At 33.2% G+C, this 22,409-nt stretch overlaps 1 protein-coding gene across 4 annotated transcripts in view; it reads left to right on the top strand.

Annotated features, from left to right (window-relative positions):
- Positions 1 to 22,409, top strand: part of TECRL (trans-2,3-enoyl-CoA reductase like) — a 144,755-nt gene that overhangs the window by 85,010 nt on the left and 37,336 nt on the right. For all 4 annotated transcript variants that reach the window (XM_032151791.1, XM_032151785.2, XM_058434634.1 and 1 more), the window contains 4 exons: positions 1,376 to 1,420; positions 7,107 to 7,210; positions 14,979 to 15,094; positions 19,466 to 19,571. In XM_032151791.1, the coding sequence (XP_032007682.1) occupies positions 1,376 to 1,420; positions 7,107 to 7,210; positions 14,979 to 15,094; positions 19,466 to 19,571 (371 nt within the window). The remainder of the gene's footprint in view (positions 1 to 1,375; positions 1,421 to 7,106; positions 7,211 to 14,978; positions 15,095 to 19,465; positions 19,572 to 22,409) is intronic.

Raw genomic sequence — 22,409 nt, 5'->3', positions numbered from 1 at the left:
TAAAATAGAATAAGAATTTTATGTATCATTCTGTGGACTTTCAACATTTATTGTACTATATTCAATCTTTCAAATATTTGTTATTTAAAAAGTACTAATAATTGAGTATATTAATTTGACTTTTCATATCATGGCTATATTTTGGGTATTTATTTATTATTATTGTAAATGCATTGAAAAGTTGTAATCAAAGCGATATAATTTTTAACCAAATAACATTACTTGGCTATAGAAAGTCATGGAGCTAATTATCTCTAAATAGCATCTCTCAGCTATGTTTTATGTTTTGATTTACTAGTTTTAGGAAAATAACATACTTTCTAGATAGTTAAATTTACTTCAGTGTATGCATTTACAATACCCACACATAATAGACTTTAGAAGGTAAAAGATACAATATATTCTTAAAATTACCCACATACATTTTTCATCCGACCTTCCTTTTACTTTTCTTTCAACTAGTAATATATTACCTATGAATAGAGGCTCTGTCCATGGTTTCCAATTTCCACGAAGTACTCTCATGCCTTTCTAGTCCTGAGTCATCTCTGCTTTCTCCCATGAATGTATTGAAAAAAAAGAGAAGATAATTGTGGAAAATTCCTTTAAAAATACTCTTTTAAAAATTTATTATATGTGTGGTAAATTTGTTTAAAGTTTAATCTCAAAGTTAAGAAGTAAACTTTTAATGGAGACTTTAAAACGATGGTATAGAATTTATTTTAAGATAAAGTTATATTCTGATAATTGTGAATCAACTCTTCATTATGGCAGTGTATAATAAAGATGATTTGATTTTTCTATAGAGATAGAATTATTTAGTGCTCTCTTTATTCCTAATGGTAGTACAAAGAGAAAATTTCAAGTGATGCTTCTGCTATGACCAATAAACTCATAATATTAAAAGTCAATGATACATATAATTCTGATAGACATCTTAGTATTTACTCTTGATAGAGAAAATAACCCAATTTCAGGTGCCAATATTAGATGAATTTTAAATGAGATTAAAGTTCCCAATTTTAAATATGTTCCAGCTTTTTATTGATGAAAAACTTACATAGACTGAAGTGTACAAGTCATAGGTCATACTATTTGATGCATGTCCAAAACCTGAACGCACTTATGTAACAAGCCCCAAAATAAAAAAGCAGAAATTGACCACTTTTAAAGCTTTCCTCATGCTTTCTCTCTGTCACTATCCGTCATTGCTGGTCAGCAACCTACAAAAGGTAACCACTATTTCTATTTCTGACACTAGATAACCCATTTTATTTACTTCCTAGATCTAAATTGTCTTCCCATGGAAACAGTTAGTTTTATAAGCTATAGTTACACTTTTTCTGACAATTAAATGTTATTTTTCATTGAATAGGTCCAAAGTGGTACCCTTCTCGAGTTGGTCTGCAGCTAGAATGTGGTAAGAAGCATTTTTCACTGATGTGTTTATTTAATTTAGAATCCTTTTTCTATTTTCAAAAGCTGACATTCACTTATCACTCAGTAAATATACAAATATTAGTATTATTTGATTGATTCTCCCAACAAACTAGAGCTCTACTTTTATAAATGAATAATTTAGTCTCAAATAGATATTTTTTACATATTCACTCTCTGTGAGTTTTAGAAGCAGATCCTGAAACTAAAATATTTTTGTCTGTGAAGCTTTAACTGGTCGTCTGTGAAGCTTTAACTGGTCACCTTCTCGTTCTGCTGCCCCATAATATATTCTTAAGGTTAATGCTTAGCTTTTTCAATTTTTTTCTTTTTCTTTTTGCTGTTATAAAGCAGAGTAAGTGACATAAGGAACGAAACTAATGAATTTGGAGAAGAAGCATTATGCCCACTATTAAACCTCAAATTTCTCAGAGTTTTAAACCCTATGATCTCAATAAATTTATCAATAAATGCACTTAAAAATGGCTCCTACCAATAATTACTGACACTACATCAAAAAATTTGGAGTTTTAAATTTTAATGAAAGCTGTGGGTAGCATGTACTTTTTTTTCAGGATAGAGTGAAAAAGCCTTTAATAGTAAATCTATAGGAGGTACTTCTTAAGGAATTTCAATCTCCCAATTTTTCATAAATAATGAGTTGAATTTTTTTTTCTATTGCTTTGCCTAATATTTAGGTTGTCCTCTCTTAGGTATTACATGCACTTAAAGACAAATGATTATTTCTTTGAGTCTGTCAAAACTGTTATGAGTGTTTTCATTGCTGTCTTAAACATTTAATCTTTCTCTGAGACCTGTATGTTCAAAACAAAGAAATATGCAAGATTTCTAGGAGCCGCACTTTTTTGATTCTCTCAAATTTATTTTTGCTCAAATGTTCAAGACAAATTCCCACCTACCTAGAGTTTAAGAAAGAAAAATTATTGTCTCATCTATTTTTGCCTTCATAAAGCCTAGCACATGTCAGCACATAAGTGCCTTTCAATACATGGATGTTGACATATATGAAATGAAATTGACTCTTACACAAAGAAGCCTCAAAGAATGTCACAGACAACATTGTCAAATGTAACTTCCATTTGAAGGACACTGTAAGACACTGATAAATTTCTGTTAGTTCAGTGTTCTGGTGAATATGACATATTCCTTTTCTCCCAAATTTATTTACCTAGTTGAGTGTACCGGGATGGGGTGTGAGATGAGTAAAATATAGTTGTCTAAGTGTCCGTAAAAAGAAATGTAATGATGTATTTGAAAGAAAAGTCAATTGATTTAATGAGATATGGTACAAAGAAATCAAAATCCAAAGCTCATTTGGATTGATTCAGATTTCTACATTTGATAGACTCTCATACTTACTTGCCTACAGGGTCTTCTTTTATATGGCAGAGCTAAAAAAAACACTTAAATCCTTTTTAAAGTGTTAGAGTTTGTTTGTTTATAATGCATATGATGATTGGCACAGGCTAGTTGCTCCACCAATCTTAGTCATAACTATTAATATTAAGAAGAACAGAAGACAATACCAAAACAAAGCAGGGTCTTAGTATTTATACGTTTGCTCCCAAAATATACTTACTAGAATCGTTGATCTTATATGAATATTAGAGACTTCTATAGTTTCCTCACACAAAAGAAAGCTTTAAAACACAAATAAAATAGAAGCATTGATTTTCATGGGTAAAATTTTAACCAGTTCTTTAGCTCTGTGTCTCTGCTGAGCTGCGCTATATTTAGCTGAACTTGGCTAGGTTCATGCGTGCAGCTGCAGTGAGCTGCTGGGCTGTTAGGGAGTGATTGGTCTACAATAACCACAACTTTCATGTAATTCCCTTTGTTCTATGTGGTCTCTCACCCTTTAGCAAAATAGTTTGGACTACTCACAAGCTGGGAGTAGAGGTATAAAAATGAGCAGAGGTACTAAAGAATTGTTGAAGCCCAGGTTTGGAACTAGCAAATGATCACTTGTCCTGAAAGTCACTAGTTAGCCCATATTCAAGGGGTGGGAATATAAGGACAGCTATCACTGAGAAGAACTACAAAGTCATACTGTATATGGTGTGCATATGGTGAAGAATTTCAGCAATTTTTACAATAAATCTGTCATATAATCTGGTAAGTAAAATATTTTGTATATTCCTACCTTTATTAATATGCTTTATAATGTCCTGGAAGGACTGCGAAAATTCCTAATGTTTAAAATGATTGGATTTCTACATAGAAAAAATAGATTTTTTTCCATCACTGTTTCCAAGCAATACATCAAAGCTCCATCCACATCCTTTATACTATAGTCTTGACAAACCACTAGGTTTGTTGTGTACCCCAGTTCCAGGCCCATACTTGGGAGGGAATATCCGAAGACCAGGTTGTGTTTGTGTTAATTTGGTTAGGAAATTCAGGGCCCTTAAGTATGATCTGGAAAGATATGTCATGGGATCTAGTTAGGCATGTCCTGTCCTCTTGGCCCCACATATTCCTCTCCCTTTGATAAGGGACATAATCATGGAAGGCCGAAGACAATGGTTCCTTTTTCTTGAGTCTGAACACTATGATTAATGATACATCTAGATTTTATCAAGTCATTTTTTCAAAATCTCATGTTGATGGGACCACATTTTAAAAACAGAATGCCAATGATCTGTTCTTTGAAGTTGGCAAGGATGATAGAAGGGTAGAAACTAACCCCTTTTCTAAGGGTGCTAATAGATGTATATTGGAAACTTATTTTCAGCACACTTTCAAGTGATACAAAGCCAGCTGAATTTTTTGTCCTTATTAACATTTTCTTGTTCTTATACATAATTGTCATAATACTACTGACAATTTTTATATCAAAGCCTTCAGCTTGATCCATATTGCAAAAGTTTTGTATCGCTATGTAACAAATTTACACAAATTTAGCAGTATAAAAAACTATCATTTATTAGATTGAAGCCATATTATGGCTTGATTCTCTGATTAGGATAGTATAAGACTGGAATCAAAGTGTTGACTGAGCTGAATTCTCATGTGAAGACTCTTGACAAAAAGCCACTTCCATCTTCTTTTGTGTTATTGGAAGAGTTTGTGTTGGAAATGCTTGTTCCCTGTTGCCACAAAGAAATAGCACTCGAACATAAATTTAATTCTCTCAGCAAGGCAATTATTACTTTCTACAGAAAGGGTGCTCATCACAGATGGAATAATGGCGAGAGCACCCCTTTGCATTTTATGTTTGTTTGTTTGTCTGTTTGTTTGGTCTTTGCAGTTGCATGAGAGAAGTTCCTGTGTTCTTGCTGGCTGTCATTTCCTAGAGGTAGCTGTCTTTTCTCAAAGGCCACTTGTATCCTTGACATTGACCTTCTCCGTCTTCAAGCCAGCAATAGCACAGTGAATCTTCCCAATGCACTGAATCTCTGAATTCCTCTGTCTCTGATTTCTGCACACAGATTGTAAAAACTCATACAATAAATCAGGACTACCTAGATAATCTCATTTTTTAAAGCCATGCAATATAATCAACAGAGTAATAGTCTATCATATGCAGAACCTCAGGGATTATACAGGGAGCAGAAATCCTGAGGATTATCTAAGAAATCTGCCTACCACACATGTGTTCTTAGGTAAACACAGGACTACGTTCACATTTTCAAAGCAATACTAAATTATATGTAATTATGTATATATATATGTATTTTACAAATAGTAATCAATTTGCATGAAATTTCTAAAATATAACTGTGAAATGGTTTCCAATAAAGTACCCAGAGAACCATATACATTAACATGACCACCTAAATTATCTGGCTGTTAAAAGTGGATTTATCAAATTTCTGCCTTCAAATGTAATATACAATAATTGTATATTTTTCATTTCCTCTTAAAAGACCTTTAATTATAAATGTAAGTAGATATTTTGGATTCTGAAAGATCATCTAATGGTAGATGCAAATTAACTTTTTTTATTTATTTCAAAAATAGAGACTAGAATGATGCCTTTTAATGATGTAGATAATATAAATCATAAATAACGTATGTTAAGTATAACAATAATAATAAGAATAATAGGATTATATTTGAGAGATTAATCCATTTTTGTATATGAGCTCTAGTCTACTCATTTTTCTTCCTGCTTGGTATACATTTCTTTAAATAAAACAAAATATTTATCTCTTACCTTATTAAATGATATTTAAGTTTTTTCAAATATTTTATTATAAATAATGCTTAAAAAGATTTTTTTTATATATCTTCCCATATACATATTCCAGACTTGTCTGATGGTTATTTTTAAGAATGGAGTCAATTATGTTTATTTTACATCTATCTTATGAGTAGCTCCTTTCAGTAATCTTTGCTATATCTTTGTCTTACTATGTCTAAAGTCTGTAATACCGGAAACCTTAGTGTGTTTTCATTCCTTTCTTTCCATGCTGAATACACAAACAATTTCATGAAGCCCCATGGTTTTAAATGTTAATGACTTTCAAATATCTACACACACTTCTACCCTGCTGCCTATTTGTCAGTTCTTTCTTGAATGTCTAAGAGATACCACACACTTAAAATACCTTAAGGACTCTTAATTTTTACCCTCAGATCTTACTTTTTCTGTACTCTTCTTCATGTCAGTTAGTGACATTACAATGCACTTAAGTACTCAGGCCAGAAATCTAACTGTCTTTACCTCACTGAATCTTCTCCTTTCAATCAGTTTATCAAGAAGTTGAATCTAGGCTATGTTCAAAATATATTTACAATTGATACATTTTAACATTTTCGCCAGTACCACCTTAAGCCCAACAAACATCAGCTCCAGCTAGATTAATTTTAAATGTCTCCTAAATAATCATCTTGCTTCCCTTCTTTCTATTTTTCACACAACATCCAGAATATATTTCAAAAAGATAAATTATGCCATTCTCCTGGTGCTTTGGAGGGACCATTCATCCATCCACCACTAATTTATGCTATTATAAAATCATTTAGAAATTAGTTGAGACATAGTTCTACTAACAATCAAAGTTATACTTTTTGTTGTTTTGTTTTGTTTTCATTTTGAGGCAGGGTCTCACTTTGTCACCCAGACTGGAGTGCAGTGAAGCGATCACAGTTCACTGCAGCCTTGACGTCCCTGGCTCAAGCAATCCTCCCACCTCAGCTTCCTGAATTGCTGGGCCTACAGGCACACAGCACCACACCTGGCTAATTTTCTTCTTTTTTTTGTAGAGACAGGGTTTCGCCATGTCACCAAGATGGCTGGAACTCCTGGCCCCAAGCGATCTGCTCACCTCAGCTCGACAAAATGTTGAGATTACAGATGTGAGCCTTCACACTCGTCCTAAAATTACACTTTAAAAAAATTCCTGTATGTTATTCGTTTAAGTCCTAATATGACATGTTCTCAGAAATAATAAGATAGTAACTAATGGTAGTCTAAACTTTGGTTAGATGGTATTGGGAAACCACTGTGCATATGAAAATTGCTAGATATATGTTATAAAATGGCATTGTTCACATTTTGTTTTACTTTGAAGATTTCTTGTACATTGTAATTTCCACATAAAATTAATCATTAGCTTTTACTGATTTTACACTAAGAAATTCTTTATCATTATGCTAAGAAATTGTATTAAAATAACATTTTCTTGTTATTTTTATTTTAGGCGGGCCTTTTTTGAAGGACTATGTTACCATTCAAAGTATTGCAGCTTCCTCCATTGTCACACTGTATGCTACAGACCTAGGTCAACAAGTCAGTTGGACCACAGTAAGTGTTAATTTGAAATGTAACATACATGCCTCATATTTTGCTCTAAATAATTCATTGACAGACTAATTCTATCAAATAAACTCATAGCAAAACAAAATGTACTGAATGGCATTTTTAATTTTCTATTCTTACTATGACCAGTGGCCAAAGTTCTACTCAAGTATTGGAGCAATAGAAAACCACAGTTTTGAAAAAGGAGGATGAGTTCCTTTTTTTTTTTTTTTTAAATGTCGATGCACTCTATGACTGGGAGCTTCAACTTTGTTACCAAAACACCAGAGGTTGGGTCTAGGTCCTGCTGCTCACTGCACAGAAAGCCAGTGATGGTGATGACAAGTATTGCCAAGGAAGAAGTCTTCAGCTGAAGCTGCAGCTGAGGAGATGGGAGCTCAGTCTCAAATGCATCTGCCTGACTGACTAAAACTAGGGGTTTATATAGCAGGGAAGAAATGTAACAATGTGTAAGAAAACAGGTACTAGGGAGGGACAAGGAGGCATCTATGTAGGTGATCTGATGAGTTTCAGTTCTTTGATACTCTTTTGAGAGGGCTGAAGGTTCTTTCCTGAGGAATGAGCTTAGGTAGAACAGATACAAGTTTCAAACTTTAACAGTAATAAGGGTCAATTTCTACATTTATCCAAAAATAACTGTCTGTGGGACTATCGGGCTGGTTTCATCTGCTCTACCTATGCTTTGTTATTTACATGGTATCTCTTTTCCTTTTCCTTCTAGTAATCTAGGGACATCACAGACTCTTTTGACACTGGAGAGAACAGTATAGAATATCCAGTTAAAAAGGAGGTTCTCAGGCAGAGAAACAAACTTTTGGCATCTGACCATGAAAAAGTAAACTTCCTTCAGCCTGTGAAAATGTTCTTTTGGCTCTTTTTGGAGGAAAATAGCAGGTGTTAAAATCATGGTATTTGAAAATGGCATTAGAAGAATGAGGACTACATTGAAAAGACATAGAGGGTTAAGAGGCAGTGAAAATACTTGGTACTAGTGCACAGTGTTGAAACACTCATGGGTAATGGAATAAATCAATGGAATAGCTTCAACAGCAAGAGGAAATGTTCATATGATATTTAGTAACAGAGGCAGTGAAAGAATTAATAAATAGTTTTGATATACAAAAAATGGTGAGCTCCTTTTCTTTCAATTATATTAAACTTCTGTTATTTGTATTATTTAAACTATGAAAGTTTTTCTTTGCGGTTACATTCCACTCCACATTTGTGATTACTTTTAATATTTTTCTATTCAAAATGACTTTTCTTTATGCCACAATTAACAATTGACATTACCATTCATAGTGATTTGAGCTGTTTCTTTACAATTAAACAACCAATTTTTGTAAGTATTACAAAGGTATGACAATTTATACATTAGTATTTAATTGCTAATTTTAATCTAACACAAATTTAATGTAAAATTTATTAATTAAAATATTGGTACATCTGTTAATATTTTATAACAGTCTTTCCTTTTAAGATATATTTCCCATGTAATTAATTAGTTCTATTTTATGTTTTCATTAAATAGTTGATTTATTTTCCAAAGTATATTGAGCTTTTGAATACTAACTTGTACCACTGAAGATTGAGTTTAGAATCTTATGAATTCTTGTGAAGCATATTTTAATGTTTAGAAAACAACCTATAGAAGATGCATGCATTTGCAAATAAAGTTTTAATACTGAACTTAAATGTGATGTCTACAGACCTTTGCTTAAAGAGATTTTAGAAAAGAGTGTTTGGTCTTCAAAGGTTCAAATATTCACAGGGTCTTTGTCCACATTTAGGATGAAAAGGGAACTCTGTTTACAGAAATTGTGTCAGGGTGAGCAGCATTAAACCATTAAATCATTAGAAATTTCAGCTTCATCACTTGGATAAGCACTGAGAAGAAAGCACACTAAAGCGGAATTATTTGACAATTGTACTAGAAAATTATAGCTTATTTGAGAGGAAAATCATCTATGTGACAAAGAGAACTCTGCAAATAGGCTGGATATTTTTAAATCACCCCCATGGATCACACATCCTTTTGCTCCAAATGAGTCCGTTCTATTAAATGCTAAAAATATACACATTACATTGCAATTACACCCATTTTGTATCCACTAAATTATGCAACAAAAGTAATGTTTTACCACATATGACATTCTTGTTCATTGAAAAATATTAAAATGTGTTCCTATAACAAAACATTTCATAGATTTTTGGGGAAATAATCTAATTTAGCAAGGTTAAAATTAAGATTTTAATATTTTTCTCCAACTAACAGTGTGTTACAAAATATTGAGTAAAATCTTGCTTCATTTAACTTACTAAAAAACTTAGGTTAAAAGATCAATATGATAATATAACAATTCTCATTATATGAATACTGTTAAAGTTATGCAGTTTTCACCATTTTTGTATTAATTCATGTATGTATGTGTTAATGTGTAATTCTATGCAAGTCATCCCTTGTATAAATTCATGTATCTAACACCAATGTCAAGATAGAGAATTGCTTCATCCTTAAGAAGGAACTTCTTTCTGCTATCTTTGCATAGTTACATACACTTTTTCCTATCCTGGAGTAACCACTGATGTGTTCTTCATCTCCCTACTTTTGTCATGTAGAGAATGCTCTATAAAAGGATTCAAACAATATTCTGAGATTTATGTTTATTTTTCTGTAAGCATAGTGTCCTTGAAATCCATCCTGATTTTTGTTTGTATCAATAATATGTTCCTTTACATTGGTGAGTAGTATTCAGTTATATGGATGTAATGGACTTAGTTTAACCATTTACTCTTTGAATTACATTTGGGTGGTTTTTGGTACTTTGCTATTACAAATAAAACTTCAGTGAATATTAGGGGTATTTGTATGAACTTTAAAAAAAATTATCTGGGATACAGTGTTGAGTCTTGAGAATTCTTTATATAATGTAGATACGAGTCCTTGTATATGTGGTTTGGAAATATTTTCTCTCATTCTTTAACTTGTCTCTTCATCATCTTAGCAGAACTTTTCACTGAAAGAATTGTTTTCAATTTTAATGCAGTCTAATTTATCAAGGTTTTCTTTAAAGATTACGCTTTTACTTTCATATATAAGAATCCTTCAACTTAGTTCTAGGTCCTGGAGTTTCTCTCCTGTGTTTTCTTATGAGTTTAATAGTTTTATGTTTAACACTGTAATGATAGTCTATTTTTATTGTAAATTCCACATTTTTAATCTCTAAATCTAATTTTCTTCAATTTGTCTTAGGTGTTCTATAACGCTTTTTTCTTTTTTTTCTTACCTTATTTTGAATTAATTGTAGTGCTGTCTTTTTTATTACCTTTGTGTTATTTTGGTATTTATATCTTCTAGTTTACTAATTCTAGGGGTTACCAAAGAGATTACAGAGTGAACCCTTGAGACATTAAATGCTAATATACATTTTTACATTTGATTTTACTAATGTAAAAATACTTCATAAATATTGAATATAAAGTTGAATGACTTTATATTTGAGCTCCTCCTGACTCATTTTTCATGGTTTTGGTATAATATAATTTTCCATATATCTTAAATACAAATACTTTACTAAAATTTTATCTAACAAATTCCTTATCCTTTAGATTTATCCTTTTTGCTGCAATTTAGTTATTTCTTCTAATGCTGAGCTTACATTTAGTCTCCCTTTTCCTGAAGAACATCTTCAGTATTTTATTGTAGTTCTGTCATTGATGAATTATCTCCATTCTTGTTTATCTTAACATGTCCTTATTAACTTTTATTGTTAAAGAATATTTTTACATAAAAATAAGTTTATGTTGGCAGCTCTCTTTTCTTCACTTCAGAATATTTTATTTTTTAAATTTCTGAATTCCATTGTTTCTGTTGAAAAGTCAGCTTTACTCCTTTGAAAGTAATGTGTCTTTTCTAAACAATTCTTGTTTGGTTTTGTTATCAGCAACTTGACTATGATATGCGCAATTATAATCATATTTTTATTTATCTTGCTTTAGTTTTATCTGAGTTGGTGGTTTCATGTGTTCATGGGCACACACATACATGCATACAATTTGAAAAACTAGCTACCATTATCTATTCAACTATTGCTTGTCCATTATTCTCTTTAAATTCTTCTTTTAAATTTTACATTACATTTCAATATTTTTCTTTTCAAAGTTTTTACGTATCTGAAAATCTCAACTTTATCTTTCATTTAACATGTAAAAGATAGTTTTTGTTAAAGTTTGTGTCTGATATTCCTGTCGTGTGCATCTTCAATTTTTTTTTTTTTTTTTTTTTTTTTCTTTTTCTTTTGGTTTTGCTCACAGTCTGTTTGGTCTTTGTATACCTGCATATTTCTAAGTACAGAAAATGTATGTGAAAAATTTTAATGATAGCTGAGACCTAGGGTGATTTTTATCTTCTTTCAAAGAAAAGTTACCATCTTCCAAATGAATGAATTGCATTATTGGGTCCAAGTCATCTTGATCCAATCGATGACTGAAATGATTTTAGGTTGAGCTTTAGAATCCGTGGAGACAGTTTTATGAGGCCACCTTCATCCTTTGGAGATGATGAACAACTGGTTTTGTTTTTTTCATTCCCAGGCCCCATCAAAAATCTGTTCTTATCAGGCTTATATGAGGCTTCTTATGCAAGGTTCAATCTCTTCTCTGGATCACCCATTTCAAAATTCTTGACCTTCTAATTCCTCAATGACATTAAATCTCTGAAGGCTGAAAAAAGCTTTTTTAGAATATTTTGATCAGTTTTTCTGACTAGACTCATTAGTATTCTGTGTTTGAATTAGCTAGAATAGAAATCTCCATTATATGTTATTTATTTGACAAACTAGAAAAAAACACAATCTTTATATAGCATGATACTAACTTCAACAGTATTCATTAAGTACAAAGTGATATTACTGTATTACAACTGATAAATGCTCCCCAAACTTTATGTAACACCCTTATCTTCAGGAGATTAAGGTTAAAACTACTTTATTTTATTTTCAACAATTCTGAAATATACAATTTTTAAACTGCTGATAGCAATTTTAGAAAAAGAGATAGTAAATCCAACAATGTCCTAATAATGATAGCACTAATATTTTTTTCAAGACAACATGAAATGCATTAAGCACAGTTTAAGCACATGGACTCTAACCAATTCACAATTGCAGCCTCATATTTCAATGTATTTTTTAAGCAGATTATTACCTTTTTCTTTTTTTTTTTTTTTTTTTGGAGACGGAGTCTCGCTCTGTCACCCAGCCTGGAGTGCAGTGGCGCGATCTCGGCCCACTGCAAGCTCTGCCTCCTGGGCTCACGCCATTCTCCTGCCTCTGCCTCCAGAGTAGCTGGGACTCCAGGCACCCGCCACCACGCCCGGCTAATTTTTTATATTTTTAGTAGAGACGGGGTTTCACCGTGTTAGCCAGGATGGTCTCTATCTCCTGACCTTGTGATCCGCCTGCCTCGGCCTCCCTAAGTGCTGGGATTACAGGCGTGAGCCACTGTGCCCTGCCGATTATTACCTTTTTCAATTTATACATATATCACATTGAAGATTCCACTGAGGTTTCAAAGACTCTCAATTTCCTTGCTTGCCTAGTACAAATAATGAATTTTGTATTCAAAACAAAAGATTAGTTTAATACAGTTAACTTTTTGAAAGAGGAAATATAAATATGATTTGATAATAGAAATAAATTGAAATTTCTATATAGTGTTTATCTTCAAAATAACGAGAAGGTGTATCTGCCTCTTTAGAATATAGAGTCTTCAGTATAATTTTGTATTATAGGGGAGTTTCTAGTCTTTGTAAGTTCTTGTGATGTACTTGGTTTGTATATGCCTGCTTATCTGTTTACTTGATTGTATTTGGTTTTGATTTTGTTTTATTTCCCTTTATTTAGTAGAAAAGACCAGTTCCATTTTCAGAAGACCATATTAATATTTGTCTATCTAGCCCTCGTTTTCTTCATCTTGAACTATATTCTGATTACTTTCTAAGTTTAATAAATCATCTTTTCTCCTTTCTTCCATTTGCACTGAAATAATTTTTTAAATGCATTGTCCAAAAGTCACTTATCATTCTCTAGTGCTTTCAGGACATATTATTCATAACCCTCCATATTCTAGCAGAAAAATATTCTTTATAAAATATTAAGCCTTCTAAAACATATTTTATATACTAGTAGGCTCTCTTGAATTATTTTTGAGAGATGATTGAGATAAGATTATAGTTTAATTTCCTCTCATCCAAAGAAACTTCAGATCTGCGACAGCATTTTTATTAAGTTAATAAAGAGTGACACTTGATCTAAGTTAACTATTGTACACATTTTATATTCCTGATATATTCTTAGAGAATTGCTCAAATTTGACTTCACTAGATCAATTGGTGTTGAAATAACTATTTTAAACTTTTATTGTACTAAAACAATTACCCTCTTCATTATTCCAGAGTTTTGGCATTCTATCATGACACATTCACAAGTGGCAAACATTTTCTTTATATCTGAATAATGAGGTATTTTGTAAGCCATAAATTACTACAGTCTCTCAAATGAGATTGCTTTTTATAATGAATTGAGCAGAAGTTGCATTGTTTTTACTTCTCACACACAAATCTTTCTTGGCACATGAGAAAATATATATATTTCTGAAACGCAGAATTATAACTGAAGAAACCTCCATATGTAAATTACTATTTACGTATTTGTGCGTAATGATATATATATAACCTTTAAATAATTACACACACATATGTATATGAATATATATGAAACCATGCATATATATATTGTTCATTCTAACAATCTTCTCAACAGAGCTGTGAACATGATTTCTAACCAATGTGCACAGCTAACTGCATTTTTGAGCAAAACGTGCAGATTCAAATTTTTTCTTAAAAAAATGGTAGCAGATGAAGAGAAAATAGTTAATGGCAGTCAAATTTATTATTGTTAAATTGTATTTTTTTTCTCTTTGAACACTCCAAAGTAAATTACTTTCCCTTCTCTGTCTAAATGCTTCAGAGGAAATTAACATGATTTTAGCACTAAAAAATCAAACAGTTACCAAATTTACACCAGTTAGCCAATTAATCTTTTGCAATCACTTGGTCTTGTTTTCAATTACCTTTCCAAATATTGTTAGTGTCTCTCTATAGTTCAAATATGGTTACCCCCACTCAGCTCAAGCACTCAAAAGTTAATTCTTTTAACCACACAACCAGACTTATTAGAATTAAAGTATAAAATTTCTAATAGAGAAGACTGAATTGTTTCCATTTGAATTAGAGTCAAATCAATGGATTCAAGCTGACAGGCCCATGGAGGGTAGGGTAGGGAAGAAAAGAATGAGAAAAAGAAAAAGAAAAAAGATACTCTAGCTCATTCAGTTTATTGGCAGGGACAGCTTATACATAAGATTAAGTGTGTATTGGACTGGGCAAATACACAGAAAAATATATTAATAATGGTTTGTTTATGAAAATAAAATCTCCTTTTTACTATATCTGAAGAAAGAAACCAGTTTATTAAGTTCAATATTTATTTTTATTCCAAATTAACTATACATATATTAGGCTTTCTCCCCCTGGTTCTTCCAAGGAAGTCATTATTTGCAATATCACTTAATCTAGTTGCAAAATAATTTACCTGTTTCACCAATTTATGCAGTAGGCTAATACTCATAGACACAAATGAACCTTAAAAACATCTATTTTTATTGTTTAATCTAAATCATGTTTTATTTTCAGGTATTTTTGGCTGAATACACAGGACCTCTGCTAATATACCTCCTCTTTTATTTGAGGATCCCATGTATATATGATGGAAAACAGAGTGCTAGAAGATTACGCCATCCGGTGGTACAGTAAGTGATACACACACACACACACACACACACACAACATGCACGTTAAGGGAAGATGAACTAGTAAGCAGGTAAAATATTAATAAAGGTTGTTAGTAAACGCGATTAAAGTGGATATAATTTTATGGAAATGTATTTTAGATAGCCACAAATAGTGTATGTACACCAGCTTCCAAATTTGTAAACTAAGAACTATTAGGTATACCTTAAAATAGAGGTAATTTGTGTTAACAATGATCACAGCTGTCAAGAGAAACTGTGAAATTCAGAAATATAGTTAAAAGATGTTTACAATTATAAAATTGAGAGACCATGTATAGGACATAAAATACAAATGCTTCCCTAAAAATGTATTTATTTATTTAGCAATGTTGCATGGGAAAGAAATAATGACCTAAGTAATGAACAGGAAGAAAAAAGTTTACAAGTTACTTTTTTTGTTTGTTTGTTTTATTTTATTATTAGTATTATTTTTTGAGACAGAATTTCGCTCGGTCACCCAGGCTGGAGTGCAGTGGTGTGATCTCGGCTCACTGCAAGCTCTGCCTCCTGGGTTCACGCTATTCTCCTGCCTCAGCCTCCTGAGTAGCTGGGACTACAGGTGCCCAACAACATGCCCGGCTGATTTTTTTTTTTTTTTTTTTGTATTTTTAGTAGAGACGTGGTTTCATGGTGTTAGCCAGGGTGGTCTCGATCTCCTGACCTCGTGATCCACCCGCCTTGGCTTCCCAAAGTGCTGGGATTACAGTCATGAGCCACCACACCCGGCCACAAGTTAGTTTTTACAAGTCAAAATCCAAAATTAAATACCATTTTGAAGTATGACAAAAAAAGAGTAAGGCAATAAACAAAGTATTCTATATAATTGTGGTGTTTAGCATATTGTGAAAATAATCTCTCTCTGTCTCTCTGTAAGAAATATATGCCAAATTAAATCAAAAGAGGATATTTATTCAGGATGCCATCTGGGGAGAGAAATTTGTTGAAAAAAAAAAAAAGACCTGAACAAATTTTATGCATTAAATAAACTCCAAGTGAATTAAGAAGCAAATTATAAATATTTAGGTCATATGGATACTAAATGATAGAGAACTAATTTCATCCTAACTTTCTTACCTCGAATCAAGTTTTGTCTACCTTTAATTACAGTACTCCAGCCACACTGACCTCCTTTCTTGTCCTGATTAGCTACTGTGTTAGTTCGTTCTCATGTTGCTATGAAGAAATACCTAAGCCTGAGTACTTTATAAAGAAAAAAAATATTTAATTGACTCACAGTTCCGCAAGGCTGGGGAGGCCTCAAGAAACTTACAATTATGGCAGAAAGTACCTCTTCACGTTTTCGTAAGTGAAAGGAATGACTAATTATTTTTAAAAGAGGCTGGGATAAAGAGATTGGAAGGAGAATCTAAAAGCATTCATTTTTTTAGGCTAAATATGTAATATATACCAGATATGTAGCAGAGCATGAAAAAAGAAGTTTTCTTCAGTGTTATTCTCAAAGGAATTGACTCATATTTGCCTTTTTTTTTTTTTTCTTTTGAGACAGGGTCTTGCTCTGTAGCCCAGGCTAGAGTGCGGTAGCTCAAATTATGGCTCATTGCAGCCTCACTCTTCAGGGCTCAAGCCGTCTTCCCACCTCAGCCCCCTAAGTAGCTGAGACTATAGGTGTACACCATCACAACCAGCTAATGTTTAAAAAAAATTTTAGAGATGAAATCTCATTATGTTGCCCAGGCTGTTCTTGAACTCCTGGGCTCAAGGGATCCTCCTGCCTCAGTCTCCCAAAGTGCTTGGATTATAGGCATGCACCACTGCACCAGCCTTACTATCCTTAAACAGAAATACAGCATGTTTGGTAGAATCTCAGTGATGAATGTGTCTGTGCCACATTGTTCCCAAATAACAAATATGTAAAGTTTATATAAAGTAATTCCACAGCAGATACACAAACTACTTTTGAAGTTTAGGTATCTAATTTTAGATACCTAGATTTAGGTATCTAGATTTAGAAAATGATCACAGGGCTTCTGTCACCTAATTTTCAGGATGATGTTGTTTTAAGATGAATTCTTAAATGCCACATCCAATTGAAACACAGTAAAATGTTGTCTCCAAAATTGCTTTGAATCATATTATAATGTCAAAATAATTTTCTGCTAAGTTCCTATAGAAGGCAGATTTCTATATGTGACCCAACCATCACAAAGTTCTTCAGATCACTTAGAAACCTCACGCACTGGGAGTAAAGGCATATCTCCTGTAGGAACTGTATCCGCATCAAGTATCTTATGAACCTGTTACCTGAACAATTTCCTTGTCTTCTTCAACAGAAACCAGAAACCTGGTGTAGCGCCATTGCCTCCCTTGCTATTTGTAAAGTTGAAGATGCGCTTTTCTGTGCTGTGCCGTCATATCCTGAACCTTACTTGATTTAAAATAAATAAGATTTTATCAAGACTCTGGTTGGGGAAAAGAATTGGATTCATGCCTATTTATGGTTTTACAGTTAATTTAGCAATCCACAAAAAATAATCAGTATTTGGAAGTTAAACATAATTAAATATAATAATAATATTTTGAAATAAAATCAAACTTGGTGAGTTAGCAGTGATGTGCATGGTGGCATATATATAAACTAAGTTTCTAGCTGTACATTCTATGGGGGTTTCTATGCTCCCATGATATAATATGAAATAAGTGAATGTACTAATTTCGAGAAATCATAGCTTGAACCAAAATTTCTCACTTAGGGCTCTGCTACATTGCTGCTTTTTTATAAAACAAAAAAAAATTTATTACACAAAGGTTTTTGTAACTACTTCTACAAAAGAACAATAAAATGAGGAGAGTTACCAATTTCCTTACCTACTCTGTGTACTCACAAGGCAGCTTCTTGTATCTGGACTTTTGCTTTTGTTTGTCTGACTTTCCAGAAAGCTCTTCCCCCAGATATTCATGTTGCTTGCTCTCACCTTTTTCAGAGTTTGTCTGCCATTATACTTATAGGTATCTGCACCACATAAAACATTTATGTTACATAACGGGTACACCATTTTGTTTTTATGAATTAATGAATAATGATAAATTTGCTGCTGACTTAACCAGGTTAGTGTTTATTTAATTATTTGTTTTTCCTAAAGTCACCCTATTCATACAGAAATCATTTCCACTAAAATCAACTCCCAAACTTATAAACTCAATGTCTGATTTTATTATTATAGAGAGTAAATGATATGCTAATTTTTATGCTCAACCTTTACTGGTTAAAGTATGTCATCAGTCAGATGTGGTGTCTCATGCCTGTAATCCGAGCACTTGGGGAGCCCCAGGCAAGTTGATTACGTGAGCCCAGGAGTTTGAGACTAGCCTGGGCAACAAGGTTTAACCTGTTTCTACAAAAAATAAAAAAAAATTAGCCAGGCATGGTGTCATGGTCCTGTAGTCTAGTTACTCAGGAAGCTGAGGTGGGAGGATTGCTGGAGCCTGAGAGTTTAAGCCGTGATCATGCCACTGCCCTGCAGCCTGGACAGCAGAGCAAGATCCTGTCTCTAACAACAAAACAAACGACACACAAAAAGTACGTCTTCTTTGATCCGTATTGATTTCTTTAATAGCAACCAAAGTTTTTGAAATTTCACATTTTTATATATAACAAAATAAGTACAAATCTTAATGAAAAATACATTGTTTATAGTATATCCAGAAAAATATACTGCTGTAAATCAATCACATTTTACATTTACTTTTAAGATAGTAATTATATAAAAATGATAAGAAGAGGTGGTAACTTAGAGTACAGCAACACAAACAAACACACAGAGACAAAATATTACAATATTAGGTAGGAAAAAACAAAACAAAAACAAAGCACAAAGCTACATTATTACTGCACAGAAAATGAAATTTAAATTTTCTCAACCTTAGTACTTGCTAAAGGACAACCAGACAATTAAAAAGTTATTCTGAATATTATAAAATGTCAAATACATTCCAAGTAGGCTTTGGATATTTTTAAAACTTGTAAATTGTCTGTTTCAGTCGAGGCATTTTGATATGAACATATTTGCAATTATTATATTTATACCCACTCCTGGGACAGGTGTGAGCATAACAGTTTATGACTGGCATTATAAAATATTTCTAATGTCATCAGAAGTAAATTTATAGACACTCTTATAACAATTACTTTTATTACTAAATTTAGAAAATTGTGGAAATAAGATATTAAAGCAAGCATTTGTGTTTTAGCTACCAGAAACAATGTTTCCTAATAGCTAGCATGTTAAACTAAAAACATTAAAATGTATCATGCATGAGGCAAGCCAGAATTTCAAAAAGATTTTCATGTTTATGTTTTTATTTTTCCAGTTTGGCTTGCTTCTGTCATTGTATACACTACATCCGATACCTTTTGGAAACCTTATTTGTTCACAAAGTTTCTGCAGGACACACACCTTTGAAAAATTTGATAATGGTGAGGATGCTTTGTATTTTTAGTAATGATTGAGACATTTTATATGTGGGGTCCTTTGCAAAATATTGAATCATTGTTTCCTTCCGAAACTTAGATTTTCATGTTTAATTGTATAAGCATATCTTAAACATTCTTTTCCTAAAATGCCATTTTATGCGTGATATATTTAATTTGAACTTAACCCTATAGAAAGATTTGTCCTTACCTCATATTACAAGACAAGCTAGATACTCCTAGGAATCTTTTAATTTTGGTAATACTAAGCATTGAATTCAGATTCTTTGAGTGCCACTTGAAGAGAAGAATATCATATAAGAACGTTCCTACAAATATATATCTGTGTGGGATTAAAATGGTGATATTATATTCCATTATTATGGCAGTTGTCAATATGATGCTAGTGTGTTTGCTCTTCTAGAAATTGTGAATGCAACAGTTATCAACTATCAAATAACTACCAAAACATGAAAAAATATGTAAAATATTGACATGGAAAAGTATATTAGACAACATGTTGAAACTCAGTTTTCAATTTAAGCTAAATTTTATTTTTCAATTTAAAATCTATTTTCAAAAAAAAAGGTTGTCTGTACAAAAAGGGTCCTGTTTTTTGTCAAATATCTGCTTTGTAATATTGCAAAAGAACAGCCATTCTATTGTTGTCACTGCAATAAAGCAGTAAACTCTGAAATTTGGAGACCTCAGAAGTCATTTAGGACTGCTTTTTTAATAGAAGATATTAACAATTAATCAAATCAGTTCAAGATCACCATTATAGACTACAACTCCTAAATCCAAGCCATTTCCATTCCAGTCAATCAACATGTGTTACTACCAATTATCAAATAATTTATTTTTTAAATTCACTAATTATTGGAAAAATATTAGTGTATCGTATGCAATTGATAATTTATGTTTTATTTTTAGTAATTCATTTATATTTACTACTTGCTAGACAAAATAATTCTCACCAAATTTTTCTAAAATATTCTGTTAACTTGACATATATCACAAATATCCATTAATATTAGTACAAGTGGAGCAAAGAAATGCATTTTCTTAGTGATATCAAAATAGTATTCGTAAAATGCTACTGTTACCATCTCCTTATGCTTTAGTTTAGTGAGGTCTGAGTTCTTGTCTCACAACCATGAAGAATTAAGACACATGGCCACCAGACAGTGATTAGGGCAGAGTAGGATTTATTAAACAACATAAAAGCTCTCAGCAGCTGGAGGGTGCCTGAAGAGGGTTGCCAGAAATGGGGCTAAATTCTGGGTCTTTTATGTGGCAAAGACAGGGAAGCCTTCTGTGGCTTACACCATAAGGGGAGGGGTAGAGTTCCCCCTGGGGTTGTTGCATCAGCATATGCCTGGGGTTGGCCATAGATACTCCATCTTAGCTATTACCCATGAGTGCCTAATGAAAACCTGTGGAGGGGGGAAGGTTAAGCCACAATGCTAATGGCACTATGAGTTCAGGATCAGGATCAATTTAGTATGCATCTCCGTTCTTGTCTGCATCTGCGGGGGTGGCTGGAGAGTTTCTTCTGAGTAAGCATCTTGATATAAGAGGAAATTCTTAACCACATTTCCTTCTGCCAGCTACATAACATAATGGGTGGTTCAGCTGTGTTGTTGTAGGCATTGTCCCTCTTGCAAGACCCTCCATCTCTGTCTGCCTAATCAGCCCCTACCTACCTCCTCTCTCATTCCCCACTCTGGAGTGTTAACCCTAACTGCCATTAGGAGGAACAGGGAGATAACTGCTCTGGCTTTTTCAGGCTGTGAGAGAGTGTTGTTCCGGAAACGCAGAGGGATTCTCATATGGTCCTAACTCTAGTCCTTTGTAAGCCCTCCAGTATGCACATTTGAAAGTGTTTTCTCCTCCATTCTCCCATATTATCATTAGGATCCTATTTAGGGTCGTTCAGTGGTACTGCTGTCTTTCCAACTGGATAAGGCCTTCCCCTGTCTCTGGTATTATATGAGATACGAAGCTCATATCCGAATTTCTTTACTGCTTGCAAGGCTGCCTGTTTCTCAGCAGTGGTCAGAGTTTGATTTAAGAATAAGAGTAACATATCATCCTTTCTGGAAAGCCTCTATAAATGAGTGGTGTTGGAGCTTTCCCAGAGTGAACATTAGGGTCTGAGGGTAAAAGGAGTCCCAGTGATCCAGGTTGTTCTTAAGGGGAGTGCAGGCTGACGATGGATTGTTACACATATGGAGAGGGGAGAAAAGGCATTCCTTAGTCTGTCTTCCACTTTTTGGGTGAACTTGGATGGGGAGAGAGAGAGAAAAGGCATCTCCTTTCTCCTCTCCTCCTCCTTGTATCCTCTGGGTCCCAGCAACCTTTATAGGTGTCGCCTGTGGATGCAAGTGTGACCTCCAACAACAGACCAGAAGGGCTGGAAGGTAGGAATAGTCACATTTACCTATGCTGCACCCCAGCTCTCCGGTGTTGACCACCTTTGGGGTCCCTCAGATCTATTTCTTCTTTTGAGCTTCATACCCAAAGCTTCCCACTTGAAACTTGGAAAATACCTTGAAGTAATTGAACTGGGGCAAGAAACATTAATGGAGGGGGGTGTCCTTAAATCTTTAAAGAGCATCCCTTGACTGATAGGTAATGGACAGAGCCAGATCATAGCATTCAAGGAAATAACAGTGACTGACCTCCAAAACCAGCCCCTTCTTCCTGCGCAGGGGTTGTTAAACTTGGAGGAAGAATAGGTGTCTTTGAAAATGTAGGTGTTGGCTTGGCTAATTCTGTGTGCTAGTAGCCAGGCAATTAGGGCTTCCCCAGACATAGGACCTATCGAGCTCCCCACAGAAA

The sequence above is a fragment of the Hylobates moloch genome, unplaced genomic scaffold, assembly GCF_009828535.3.
Source record: "Hylobates moloch isolate HMO894 unplaced genomic scaffold, HMol_V3 SCAFFOLD_2, whole genome shotgun sequence".
NCBI lineage: Eukaryota > Metazoa > Chordata > Mammalia > Primates > Hylobatidae > Hylobates > Hylobates moloch.
Note: the sequence above shows the minus strand (reverse complement) of the source record. Positions and strands in the feature narration are given on the sequence as shown.